This window comes from Aegilops tauschii, chromosome 3 (genome assembly GCF_002575655.3).
Source record: "Aegilops tauschii subsp. strangulata cultivar AL8/78 chromosome 3, Aet v6.0, whole genome shotgun sequence".
Lineage (NCBI taxonomy): Eukaryota > Viridiplantae > Streptophyta > Magnoliopsida > Poales > Poaceae > Aegilops > Aegilops tauschii.
In genome coordinates, this window is record NC_053037.3 from 4,043,212 (window position 1) to 4,057,506 (window position 14,295).

General features: G+C 44.5%; 1 protein-coding gene across 1 annotated transcript; it reads left to right on the forward strand.

Annotated features, from left to right (window-relative positions):
- Window positions 1–310: 310 nt before the first annotated feature.
- On the forward strand, window positions 311–922 carry LOC141042579 (uncharacterized). Its single transcript, XM_073511418.1, has one exon. It carries the CDS (start codon window positions 311–313, stop codon window positions 920–922), a length of 612 nt encoding a protein of 203 aa, XP_073367519.1.
- Window positions 923–14,295: the final 13,373 nt, after the last annotated feature.

The following is a 14,295-nucleotide window of genomic DNA, read 5'->3' on the forward strand; positions in this document are numbered from 1 at the left end:
TGACGGACGATCCCTCCTGAGCCCCGGTCGCTCCCCTCTCTTGGGGGAGCACTGGGGGGCCCTCCTTGGGTTGCTGCCTTCTACCGGGCTCTCACGCGTGTCGAGGTGGGGTACGGGCGGGCGACCTCATTTTGGTAATGACAATTAGCTCGCCTGTGGGGTGCTCCGGGTGGCCTTCCCCGCCCTTTTTTCCCATGCTGCCGGTTCGGAGGTTTCGGTGTGGGTGGCACGTAGGCTAGGTGTGCGGGCCTTGCTCGTGCCACGGCTCACCCCCTTGGCCGCTGATGAGTGTGCTGCTGTTCAGCGGATGATGGAGGATTGTCTGACTGGGGAGGTGCCAGACTCCCGTCTCGCCACGTTATGTGCGAAGCCTGACGGAGGCTTCTCAGCTAGGGGCGCGTATGCCCTTGCGACATTTGGCGGGGTGGAGGCGGCTTCGGCGTCCTTCCTCTGGTCGTCCGGCGCCCCGTCGCGCGTCAAGTTCTTCGGATGGCTCCTCTCCATGTCACGCATCCATACGAGGGATGTGCTCCTCCGCAAAACCATCCTCACAGCAGCGGAAGCTGAGTGCCCCTGCTGTGAGGCGGGGCTGGAAACTGCCGATCACATGATCTTCGGCTGCCCGTTAGCGGTGCAGTTTTGGCGGTGTATTGGGCTCTCGCCGGGTGGAGCTTCGGTGGGGTCCCTACACCTCTTCGACGCATCGCCCGCTGTCGGCGTTGCCTCGCCAGCCTCCTTCGTCCTCCTCTGCTGTTGGAGGCTCTGGAAACGACGGAACGCTGTCGTCTTCAGGGAGGACCCGTGGTCCCTGGCTGCTACACTGAAGGCATGTCGGGACGATGCGGTGCTGTGGCGTGCCAGACTGAAGGAGGGAGATCGTTCCCATATTGATGTCTGGCTGACTGTTCTTAGGACCGGATGAAAAGCACGATGTCTAGTTCGCCTTCTCCTTCTCTTTCTGTAAACTCTCCCTCTCTGTAATCTGACATTCAGGGGCTTTGCTCTCCTTTACGCAGTATATTCAGGTGGTGGGGGGCTCCCCCCCCCCCCCTCTCCCCGGGTGAAAATTAAAAAAAAAATAACTTCAGGCTTTGTTGAAAGAATGGGAAGCTTGAAGGGAGAGGAGAAAAACTTTTTGTTAGGAAAGTCAGCGGAATAACTGTTGCCGACAAGCTCCATGATTGGGACAGTGTTGACTTCATTGGTCCATGTAAGATGAAAGAAGATCTTTCCAATAGTTCATGGCACTATCCGTTTTTCTCATGCTGAATTTCCAAGGTGACACCATGTTGACCGAAACATGACACCACTCGAGCCAAGGATACCTCCGTCGCTGCGTCCAAGGATTCGGTGAACACTCAAGTTCTTATTCCCCTGCCACTCACTTGTACCGCACACAGTAATGTGTACAATTGGAGGGCAATCTATCGTCGTTGTCGTCATTGTGATGGTTCAACCTCATCCCCCGCCTCTCCTTCGCACTCACACAGTAAACATAAACACGGTGGAGCGTGCTGTTTCTGCGAGCCCGGGCAAGGTGCCGCATGGAGACAGCTAGTGAACCGTGCTTGCAGCTGGCAGGTGACCATGCTACACCAGCTGGTTGGTCGCTTTGGTGGGCAGATCCTGGCGCGTCGGAAGGTTCTGTTGCAACCAGATCTGCCACAGATAGGGCACATTGATCAGGACAGGACACTAGTGCAGAACCGGGTTTTAGCGCCGGCTCGTAAGGGCCTTTAGTGCCGGTTTTGCAACCGGCACTAAAGAGTGGAGACTAAAGGCCACCCCTTTAGTACCGGTTCGGCACGAATCGGCTCTAACGTGCCACCACGTGGCACGAGCCAGGCCCGGGTGCGTGTAGGACATTAGTACTAGTTGGTAACACCAACCGGTACTAAATGTTTGGGTGTGTTTTGGTTTTAATTTTTATTTTTTATTTACTTTTGTATTTTCAATTTAATTTAGTGATTGTTTTACATTATAATGAGTTGTTAAATCATCAGGTGAAAGTACCGCAGATTAGTTTTGACTGGATGCATGTGAATCCTAGCTAAGTGATCAAGTATATGCCATATCCATATTACTTAGATCTAAGTAATATGGATATGGCATATACTTGATCACTTAGCTAGGATCCATCCAGTTGAAACTAATATGCGGTTTCTTTCATAAATGATATAATAACTCATCATCATCATCATCATCATATTAATATAAAAACTCTTGTATCATATCATCACCAACAACAGTATATACTAGCTAGCAAAGATATCATCGAGTTCAACATGGTCATGATATTATAAGCGTTCATAACACCACAAAAGAAAATCACTCTTTGAGATTAAGTTCAGGACGAAGAACACGGACACGCATGAGAGGACAACAAGTACTAAGAGCATGATAACTAGCTAAATCACTCCTGCTGCTCTCTCTCAGGTAAAATAGCATAGAACATGTATAGCTCTCCTGATTCATCATATTAGAGCATGCAGATGAACCTGTCTCCTAATCGTGGGCTGCGCTTCTGATTGCTGCCTGTGACGCCCTCGATTCAATCGTACACTAATCATACACGCAAATGTGTACGATCAAGATCAAGGACTCACGGGAAGATATCACAACACAACTCTAGACACAAATTAAAATAATACAAGCTTTATATTACATGCCAGGGGCCTCGAGGGCTCGAATACGTGAGCTCGATTACACAAGAGTCAGCGGAAGCAACAATATCTGAGTACAGACATAAGTTGAACAGGGATGCCTTAAGAAGGCTAGCACAAAAAGCAACACGATCGAAGAGGCAAGGCCTCCTGCCTGGGAGCCTCCTAACTACTCCTGGTCGTCAGCGGTCTCCACGTAGTAGTAGGCATCGGCGGTGGCATCTGGCTCCTGGGCTTCGACATCTGATTGCATCAACCGGAAAGAAGAAGAAAGGGGCAAAGGGGGAGCAAAGCAACCGTGAGTACTCATCCAAAGTACTCGCAAGCAAGGATCTACACTACATATGCAACATTATCAAAGGAAGGTTGTATATGTGGACTGGGCTGCAGCAATGCCAGAATAGAGAGAAGGCCTAGTCCTATCGAAGACTAGCATCTTCTAGAAACCACCATCTTGCAGCAACAGGAGGGAGTAGAGTAGCATAACTAAAGTAGTAGTAGTGTTATCAACCTCGGCCAGAGATCCTTTCTCGACTCCCTGCGAGAAAGCAATCCCAGAGCCATACTATCCAGTTCCAATTATAATCCAATTCTCATATCCAAGTCTCATCACAAGTATCCAGTTCTAGTTGTATCGATCGGGATACAACTCCAAGTGTCCGTTACCGTAGGACAGGCTATCGATAGATGTTTTCTTCCCTGCAGGGGTGCACCAACTTACCCACCACGCTCGATTAACTCCGGCCGGACACACTTTCCTGGGTCATGCCCGGCCTCGGCCAAACAATACGCCGCAACCCGACCTAGGCTTAATAGAGAGGTTAAGCACGCCGGACTAAACCTATGCCCCCAGGGTTCATGGGCCATCGCCCCGGGAACTCCTGCACGTTGCGTGGGCGGCCGGTGAGCAGACCTAGCTACCTCCTTAAAAAGGTAGGAGCTTACCAGTCCAACCCGGCGCGCGCCGCTCAGTCGCTTGACGTCTATTAAGCTTCGGCTGATGTATACGACGCAGAACGCCCATACTATGCCCACGTGATGGTTAGTGCTATCAGGCCAGAGGCCCCTTGGATCAAATATCCAAATCGTAGTGGATTAGGAACGCACGGTAACAAGCAGAGACTCACGAAAGATGTGACCCCGTCGCCCCGTCTCGAGGACTTGCGGCAAGGGCTAGGAATGCCCGGCCACGCCTCGTAATTATCTCGCGGGCACCTTCCAGGTCAACCCGTCTCCACATCACTCGCGGGTACCCCTCAGGGTCGACCCGCCTTTCCAAGCAACAATTGTAAAGTCTAAGTATCCGTGTGTCCAAACATCAAGGGGAAAACCCGAAGAATCACCCCCGGTGGATTCCACTCGATGTAATCATCAAGGTGAACGTAAGAGGAATCACCCCCGAGGTTCACACTTGAGGGGTTGCACGACAGAGTCGTATCGAAAGTGGTTAAGGCGGAATCACCCTCGATGACCACGACCGAATAGCTACACTACATGGTTAACATCAGAAGTGCTGTAGAGGTCTCACCCTCGGCACTCGATAGTAACCCAGCAGTGTCGAGCAACTAAGGAGAAAGTGATGTGCGATGCCGGGGCCTGGTCTTCGATCCCGTTCATCTGGTCTTCGATGATGAAGCAGGGGCAACAAGGTCAAGGTGGGGGTCACTGATGGATCACTAACCAAACTATACTAAGCAGTTTAGGATAAGCAGGTAAGATACAATGAGCAGGTTACAAAAGCAGGCTATGCATCAGAATGGGAGCAAACAATAACAGTAGCAAAATCTAATGCAAGCATGAGAGAATGGAATGGGCGATATCGGGATGATCAAAAGGGGGGCTTGCCTGGTTGCTCTGGCAAGGAGGGGTCGTCGTCGACGTAGTCGATCACAGGGGCGACATCAGTCTCGGGGTCTACCGGAGAGAAGAGGGGGAAGAAACAGTAAATATAAAGCAGGCAAAGCATCACAAAGCATAACATGGCAATATGCGGTGCCGGGTGTGACCTAACGTAAGGCTACATGATATAGGTGAAGGGGGAATTCAACCGGGAATGTTTTCCCGGTTCCGGACCTGTGTCACACACATGACCGGAGGGGGAATGTTCCATGTTCAGATAGTTAGAGGCATCTGACTGATGAATGGACCGCGTATTCGGATTCGTTGGATTTTTCTGAGCAACTTTCATATAGAAAACATTTTCATCCGAGTTACGGTTTATTTTCTATGAATTTTAGAAGATTAAACCATTTTCTGGATTTATTTAAATTAACAGAAAAGATAAAATGACGTCAGCATGACATGCTGATGATGTCAGCAGTCAACAGACTCGCTGACCAGGTCAAACTGACCAGTGGGTCCTACATGTCATAGAGGGAGGGCTAACAGTGGGTTATTTTAATTAAACGTGGTTAATTAGCAGCTGGGTCCCACATGTCAGTGACTAATTAGCTAAACTAATTACTTCTAATTATAAAATCATTTTAATTAGTTATTTAAGTGGTGGGGCCCGCACGTCAGTGGCTGGGGCCTGCCCAGTCAGCACGTTGACTGGGTTGACCCAGTCAACGGGCCCCCCAGGGCCTACGAGGCAGTGACCAGGGGAGTGGCCCCGGCCGGCCACGTCAGCGCTGGCTACCGGAGTTGCTCCGGCGAGCCTCCCGCGGCGGCGCACGTCGGGAGAGGGGTCGGGTTCCGCGCACAGGGGGTTTCCGGGGTCGTAGCTAGAGGCGTTCGACGCGGCTCGACATCGCACGCAAGATGGAGGCCATGGCTTGGGCCGGGAACCACCGGAACGACACCGGCGACGAGCAGAAGCGGCGCCGGAGTTCGGGCTCGAGCGGGTGCGGCGTTAGAGCGCGCGAGCGGCCAAACTAACCAGCTAGGCGGGTGCTGCACGATGCGGTCAAGCTAACGGGCATACGCCCATGACCCATTGGTCACCGGAGACCCGCCGGCGACGAGCTCTGCGGCGCTGCGTTCGGGCGCGCGTGGGGAAAGCAGCTAGGGGGTGCGCCAAAGTCAACAAGGAGAGGGAGAAGGATGAGGGCTCACCGAGCGGCACAGGGAGGCCGGTGATAGGTTTAGTAGCAGCAGGGGTCGTCGGAGAGGAGGAAGATGGCGGCGCCTGTGGTGGACGGAGGTTGAAGACGGGGAGGCAGTGGGTTCCCTAGTGGCTTCCGACCCGAGCCCGTGGTCGGGGAGGGCGTAGCAGAGGCTGGCGAGGCAGGTGGACACGCCGGAGGCGCCCGGGGACGGCAGTGGCCGCGATGGTGGCGCAGCGACGGCGACGAAAGCGTCGGCCCCTTCCTCCAGATCGGCAGAGTGGGAGTGAGGAAGAGGGGATATGGAGAGGGCAAGTGGGTGAGGGGAGACGAGGGGAGCCCGAGGCGTCGCCCTTATCCTCTCCCGGCGAGGCCGGCGAGGTGGTCGGGGTCGACCTCGCCCCTGTAGCGACACGAAGCAGAGGAACAGGAAGGGGAGGGAGCGACCGGTGAGGAGGGGGAGTGGGCCGGCCTGCTGGGCCAGCTGGCTCGGGTGGGCCGAAGCCCAAGTGGGGCAGGGGCTTTCCCTCTCTCTGCTTTTCCTTTTTCCTTTTTTTGTTTCTTTTTATTTTCAGCAGCTTTTGCATTTTCTTTTTAGCCAATAATTACTTTGCAAAATTATGCCACTGGCCAAAACAATTTCAAAGAATTAAAGTGCACTGCCACAAAAATATTGTGAGACTTTTGAAATAGTTTGCCAATTTTATAAATTAAAAAGGCATTTAATTTATTGCTTAGGTCACTGTTTTACGTAGTTTAGGCCACTTAAACCCTTTGCAAAAATGTTGGTTCACCACCAATATTACCAGAAGAATATGTTTCACATGATGAACATTTTAGTTTTCATGTTTGAGCAATTTTGAATTTCACTCAGAATTTGAACTTGAATTCAACTGGAATTTGAAAGGAGAGAGAACCAAGGGTGATCAAACACTTGTTAAGCAAAATGATTAACTTAACCCCAGGGTTACTGTAGCATCATTTCACCGGGGTGTTACACTGCCCCTAGTACTTCTCTGCGATCGTTAACAATTTTGCTCCAATCTTTTACTATTAAGCATTCATCGCTTTCAGAAATCCTGAATGCACTCATGTGCACTATAGGATATCTTGGCCGTAAGCTAACAATTGACATGCGACCTTTAATCTCGATCCACTGAGGCACAACTGTCATCGGGAGTCCCTGTTGAAGAACATCGTATAGTAATTAATATACTTAGCAATGAAAGTTTAGCTTGAAAAATAATGTATGCAAAAGATGCACTGAGGACTAATAGTAAAAATCTTACCATCTTTCCTAAATACATATGACCGTAGTTCAATACGATCACTATTGGTCGCACGTTTTGAGTACTAAGATTTTCAAATTCAGGAAAATGATTTCTCCTAAGAGCATCAAGATCCTCAAGCCATGAAACATAATGACTTATCTCCTCGCAGTTTAGTTCAGCTCCGGGACAGTAGTAGGTCCTGTCTACCAAGCGCCGGACATGTTTGCTTGAATGGAAATAAGCTGTCAATAGAAATTAGTTGTCAACTATTTTTGAATAAACAATATCAAAGACATAAATATGGTTGAGAAACTCACATAATGGTAGAACTGGAGGCGTCTGCACATCGACCCAGATGTCTCTATTACCTTCAATATCATCTTCCGGACGAATATCAAAGGTGATAACCATATCAGGCTCAAATGCATAAGCCTTGCATAGTGCTTGCCAAATTTTGCATTCAAAATAGGTGTACGTGTCTGCATTGTATAATTTGACGTTGAAAGTATAACCATGCTCGATTTTCAGGTAAACTCTCTTTACCTCCATAGTTTCCATAGCACTGAAACCTATCTTATCCAAGACAAAAATTCTTGCATGGCAGGGGATTCGCTAGTAGAATAGTGAAAATTTAAAATTATAAGTTGAAGCAAATGAAGCATATATAAGTCATGCTTAATTATGAAAAAAGACTTGTCATTGTGACTTACTGTATCCACTTCAAAGGTCTCATCCAGCTTGATGTTGGAGCGCCTATCATCAACAAGGAAATTTCTGTCGCACAGGCCGCACTGGTCTTCACAGAATTCGCACTTAATGAATTCTTTTTCGTCGTCAGACGACATTTCCTATGTTCATATAGGTGACACATTAAACACTTACTAGTTCTATTAATTCAACTAATTCAAGTACTTCTATTAGTTCAACTAGTTCTATTAATTCAACTAATTCAACTAAGAATTTAATAAAAATAAACTTGTTCTATTAATTTTCTTACTAAAATAAATTAGCTAGTTCTATATAGTATATTTTAATTAGATCATCAAATCTCAGATATCTAAATTTTCTTAGTAAAAATAAACTAGTTCTATTAATTCAACTAAGAATTTACTAAAAACAAACTAGTTCTATTAATTTTCTTACTAAAAAATATATATATATATAAAGTAGCTATATATAGTAATATTTTAATTATATCATCAAATCTCAGATATCTAAATTTTCTTACTAAAAATAAACTAGTTCTATTAATTGAACTAATTCAACTAAGAATTTACTAAAAATAAACTAGTTCTATTAATTTTCCTAGTAAAATATATAAAGTAGCTATATATATAGTAATATTTTAATTAGATCATGAAATCTCATATACCTAAATTTTCTTACTAAAAATAAACTAGTTCTACTAATTCAACTAGTTCAACTAAGCATTTACTAAAAATAAACTAGTTATATTAATTCAACTAGTTAAAATAATCTCATATACCTAAATTTTCTTACTAAAAATAAACATGTTCTATTAATTTTGATACTAAAAATAAACTAGTTATATTAATTCAACTAGTTCAAATCTCATATATATACCTAATTAATATCTAGCTAATTCATCTAAAATTGACATTAATATTTAACATCTTTTCAATATAATTCATCTAACATTAACATTCTAACATTTTTATCTACGTAACTTATCTAACATTAATCTAAACAACAGAAAACAGAAAATAAGTAAAAACAATATGTGTGTGTATGTCTGTGTGTGTGTATGTGTGTGTGTACGAGCGGGGGCGGCGGCGTACGGGCGGAGCCGCGAGATGACGATGCGACGGGGACGGCGCGACGACGAGCGGCGGGCCGGGGGCGACGGCACGATCGAGACGGCGACGTAGTACGGGGCGGCGGGGGCGACGGCGGTGACGGCGACGACGGGTGGCGGGGGCGACGGCGGTGACGGCGACGACGTGCGGCGGGGGCGGCGAGGGCGGCGGGGCCTGCGAGGGCGGCGCGCGATGGGCGACGGCGCGGCGGCGATGTCGCGCGAAGTAGTTGGAGAAGAAATGGTGGTCGATGAAACTGAATTTTTCGTAAGTGCCATATATATAGAAGGGGCCTTTAGTACCGGTTGGAGCCACCAACCGGTACTAAAGGCCAATTTTCGCCAGGCCAAGGGGCGGGAAACTGCCCCTTTAGTACCGGTTCGTGGCTCCAACCGGTACTAAAGGCCCCCCCCTTTAGTACCGGTTGGAGCCACGACCCGGTACTAAAGGGGTGAGCTGGCGGAGGAGCGGTGCGGGCAAGTTTAGTCCCACCTCGCTAGCCGAGGGGCGCCCGCACCAGTTTAAAAGCCCCGGCGCGGCTGCTGTCTCGAACTCCTCTCTATAGCAGGCTTCTGGGCCTAACTTCGGCGCGCTGCCCTGTGAGCCTGGCCCTTCTAGGCCTGTATTTGCTAACCCTAGGTTTAGCAAGCCCACTGGGCAGCGCTCCAACAATTTTTTATATAATTTTCTTCTATTTATTTCTGAGTAGTTTTTTTTGCTGTATTTCGTTTCTTTGTGAATATAAAAAAATTATATAGTTTTTTTATTTTCTGCTATTTATTACTGAGTAATGTTTTATATAGTTTTGTCTTTTCTGTTTTATTTATTTTCTGTTTTATTTATTTTCTGTTTTGTCTTTTGCACATCCTATGAGGGTGAAATGATGATACCATGCCAAGTTTCGACATTTTTAGAGTTCATTTTGTAGTGCTTTTCAATTTCACGGTCATTTAGCTCTGTAAACAAATCGGTAAATGACTGAAAAATAGCAAATGATGTCAGAAAGTGTTGAAAATTGATGACATCGCTTTGAATGGTGCGTACGGAATGAAAAAAAATCTGTAGTTGTAATAAGTTTAAAAAAATGAAGTGCCAGTGTAACTGATGAGTTCTCGTCCAAAACCCTGATACTCCGAAAGAGATTGTCCAGTTTGTACACGAAGTGCGTCCAGTTTCTGCCGTAACCCTCTCTACTCTTTTGCACATGCTATGTGGGTGAAATGATGATACCATGCTAAGTTTCGACATTTTCAGAGTTCATTTTGTAGTGATTTTCAATTTCACGGTCATTTAGCTCTCTAAATAAATCGGTAAATGGCTAAAAAATAGCAAATGATGTCAGAAAGTTTTGAAAATTGATGCCGTCGCTTTGAATGGTGTGTACAGAATACAAAAAAGTCTGGAGTTGTATTAAGTTTAAAAAAATGAAGTGCCCATGTAACAGATGAGTTATCGTCAGAAACCCTGATACTTCGAAAGAGATTGTCCAGTTTGTACACGAAGTGCGTCCAGTTTTTGTCGTAACCCTCTCTACTCTTTTGCACATGCTATGTGGGTGAAATGATCATACCATGCCAAGTTTCGACATTTTCAGAGTTCATTTTGTAGTGATTTTCAATTTCACGGTCATTTAGCTCTCTAAACAAATCGACAAATGACTAAAAATAGCAAATGATGTCAGAAAGTTTTGAAAATTGATGACGTCGCTTTGAATGGTGTGTACGGAACGCAAAAAATTCTGGAGTTGTAATAAGTTTAAAAAAATGAAGTGCCCATTTAACAGATGAGTTCTCATCAGAAACCCTGATACTTCGAAAGAGATTGTCCAGTTTGTACACGAAGTGCGTCCAGTTTTTGCCGTAACCCTCTCTACTCTTTTGCACATGCTATGTGGGTGAAATGATGATACCATGCCAAGTTTCAACATTTTTAGAGTTCATTTTGTAGTGATTTGCAATTTCACGGTCATTTAGCTCTTTAAACAAATCGGTAAATGACTGAAAAATAGCAAATGATGTCAGAAAGTGTTGAAAATTGATGACATAGCTTTGAATGGTCCGTACGGAATGCAAAAAAAGTCTGGAGTTGTAATACGTTTAAAAAAATGAAGTTCGAGTGTAACAGATGAGTTCTCGTCCGAAACCCTGATACTCCGAAAGAGATTGTCCAGTTTGTACACGAAGTGCGTCCAGTTTTTGCCGTAACCCTCTCTACTCTTTTGCACATGCTATGTGGGTGAAATGATGATACCGTGCCAAGTTTCGACATTTTCAGAGTCCATTTTGTAGTGATTTTCAATTTCACGGTCATTTAGCTCTCTAAACAAATCGGTAAATGGCTAAAAAATAGCAAATGATGTCAGAAAGTTTTGAAAATTGATGCCATCGCTTTGAATGGTGTGTACATAATACAAAAAAGTCTGGAGTTGTAATAAGTTTAAAAAAATGAAGTGCCCATGTAACAGATGAGTTCTCGTCAGAAACCCTGATACTTCGAAAGACATTGTCCAGTTTGTACACGAAGTGCGTCCAGTTTTTGCCGTAACACAAGAAGTCCGGAGTTGTAATAAGTTATTAAAAATAAAAAAGAGGCACAATGCTCGTTAATTAGCTTCAAGCCTTTCGGAATAGTGCAAATTGCACAGCACATAGCTCCGTGCACTCTACACTATTCCTCAAGGCTTAAAGCTAAGCAACGTGCAGATGAGCATTGCGCCTCTCCTTCGTCGTCTCTGCACTCAGGGCTTATAAACCGCTCCTAGAGCCTCTCTCTTCGCGAGGTGGGACTAAAAAACAGCTTACTAAGAAACTATAGTACCGGTTCATGGCACGAACCGGTACTAAAGGTGCCCGTGGGGCCCCAGCCTGACCACAGCCTGACGCAGCCTCATTAGTACCGGTTCATGACACGAACCGGTACTAAAGGTTGCTCATGAACCGGTACTAATGATCTCCGCCCGCCTAGCCGTTGGAACCGGCACTAATGGACACATTAGTGCCGGCTCAAAATCAAACCGGCACTAATGTGCTTCACATTTGACCCTTTTTCTACTAGTGGGATCAAGCGTGAGAATAAGCTCTGTAGTGCCTCTGTCTTCTTGTACTGCATAAAATATGGGATCATTTGTCACCATATTTAGCCTGTTTCGAGCAAAAATTAAGCCCAAATTTGTCTGTACGTATCATGTTCCGCGTAAGTCTGGTTAATAGCTCATACCATATTTTGTCGCTCATGCCATATTTTGTCCATCAAAGGGATTGTACCTTATAATTGTGACCACATTGGCACCAGGAAAATCTAAATGGAACGGGCACGGTGTCAGTCATGTTGCTAGTTGTGTTCCCGACGGATGCCAATGTTATGTTTGTTTCTAATCCCCCACACAGGGTTAAAACATGATGTGACTTTGTCCCAACTAAATGTATTGGGAGTAGCTAGTTTCGACTGGCCGTCACTGCTTATCTAAAACAAAACGATGATCATGAGACTTAGCTGTATATCACAAATTTGTTACTAATATTCGGTACTGCGATTATCCATGTTAATATTGTTGTATTGATTTCAGTACTGAAAACAGCTCAACGAACGCATGACTCAATTCTATATCACTAATTTCAGTACAAAAATATAGCATTGAGATTGACCACGTTAATAATTCAATACTGAAAAACAGCACCATGATGGCCCGACTGAGTTGTATATTATTAATTCCGGTACTGAAATTCATTATTTTGATTATCCACCTTAATATTTCAATATTGATTTCAGTACTGAAATACAGCACCAAGATGACCCGACTTTGTTCTATAGCACTAATTTCGGTACTAAAATTCAGTATTGCGATTATCCACTTTTATACTACAATACTGATTTCAGTACTGAAAAACAAAACGACGATCACCCGACTCACTTCTACATCACAAATTTCGGTATAAATTTTACTATTGCGACTATCCATGTTAGTATTTCAGTATTAATTTAAGTACTCAAAAATAGCATGACTAACACCTGACTCGGTTCTGTATCACTAATTTCAGTACTAAAAGTTAGTATTGTGATTATCCACATTAATATTTAATATTGAAAAACCGCACCACGATGACCCGACTCGGTTTTATATCACTAATTTCGGTATTAAAATTCAGTGTTTTGATTATCCACGTTAATATTCCAGTACTGATTTCCATACTGAACTAGAGCACCAAGATGACCGGACTATGTTCTATATCACTCATTTCGGTACTGAATTTCAGTATTGCGATTATCCACCTTAATATTTCAATACTAATTTCAGTACTGAAATACAAAACGGGATCACCCGACTCACTTGTATATCATTAATTTAATTTTGGTACTAAAATTCAGTATTGTGATTGTTCACGTTAATTTTTCAATACTCATTTCAATACTAAAAACAACACTAGGATGACGTGACTAAGTTTTATATGACTAATTTTGGTATAAAATTCAATATTGCGATTATCTATGTTAATATTTCAGTATTGATTTGAGTACTCAAAAATAGCACAACTAACACCTAACTCGGTTCTATATCACTAAATTTGGTATTAAAACTCAGTATTATGATTATACATGTTAACATTTCCGTACTGATTTCAATACTGAAATACAGCACCACGATGACCCGACTCGGTCATGTATCACTAATTTCAGTACTAAAATTAGTATTATAATTATCCACATTAATATATCAATATTGATTTCAGTACTGAAATATAAAATGACGATCATCACACTCAATTGTATATCACTAATTTTGGTATTAAAATTCAGTATTGTGATTATCCACTTAATATTTCAATACTGATTTCAAGTCTTAAAAACAAAACGATGTTCGAGAGCACAAAGACTCACGTAAATCAGAGGAGGAGACCCACCGGCCGTGGAATATCGCTCATCTTCGGCCTTACTATACTTGAGCCACAGGCTCTTCTTATGTACATAGTTATGACAATGTATATATTATGATCAATATAATAAATCGGAGCCTCAGCTAAAGCGGGGTCTCTGTTATTTCTCTTACATCATGTGTGGTTACATGGGGGCTTCTATCTATAAAGCGGAGTTCTGTTTACCCATTGATCCGGCTTATAAAGCCATATATAAAAAAATCACATGGGGGCTTGGTCGTCTTCGAACCATAGCTACACCTCTTGATCGGCGTACGGCCACCAGGGAAATCACTTGGGGACTTGGTCATATTCGAACCATAGCTACACCTCTTGATCGGCGTAAGGCCACCAAGGAAATCACTTGGAGGCCAAAGAGAGTGTGGCAAAAGCACAACTCAAACATAGGCACCCACTGAGCACAGCTCAAAATATTGCTCGGGGGCTCTTTGCTTCTCAAAGAACAAAGAGTCTACACCCTTGTAATAGGCTATCAAGCCAGGCTGGGAAGCCAGGTGTATTCACCTAAAACCCCGGGTTATCCTGCCTTTTTTAAGTAAGCCACTCCGTCCAGGTAATCCTCGTATGAC

Bases quoted from the DNA above. Each gene is read 5' to 3' on its own strand.
- LOC141042579 (XM_073511418.1), top strand. From the start codon at position 311: ATGGAGGATTGTCTGACTGGGGAGGTGCCAGACTCCCGTCTCGCCACG.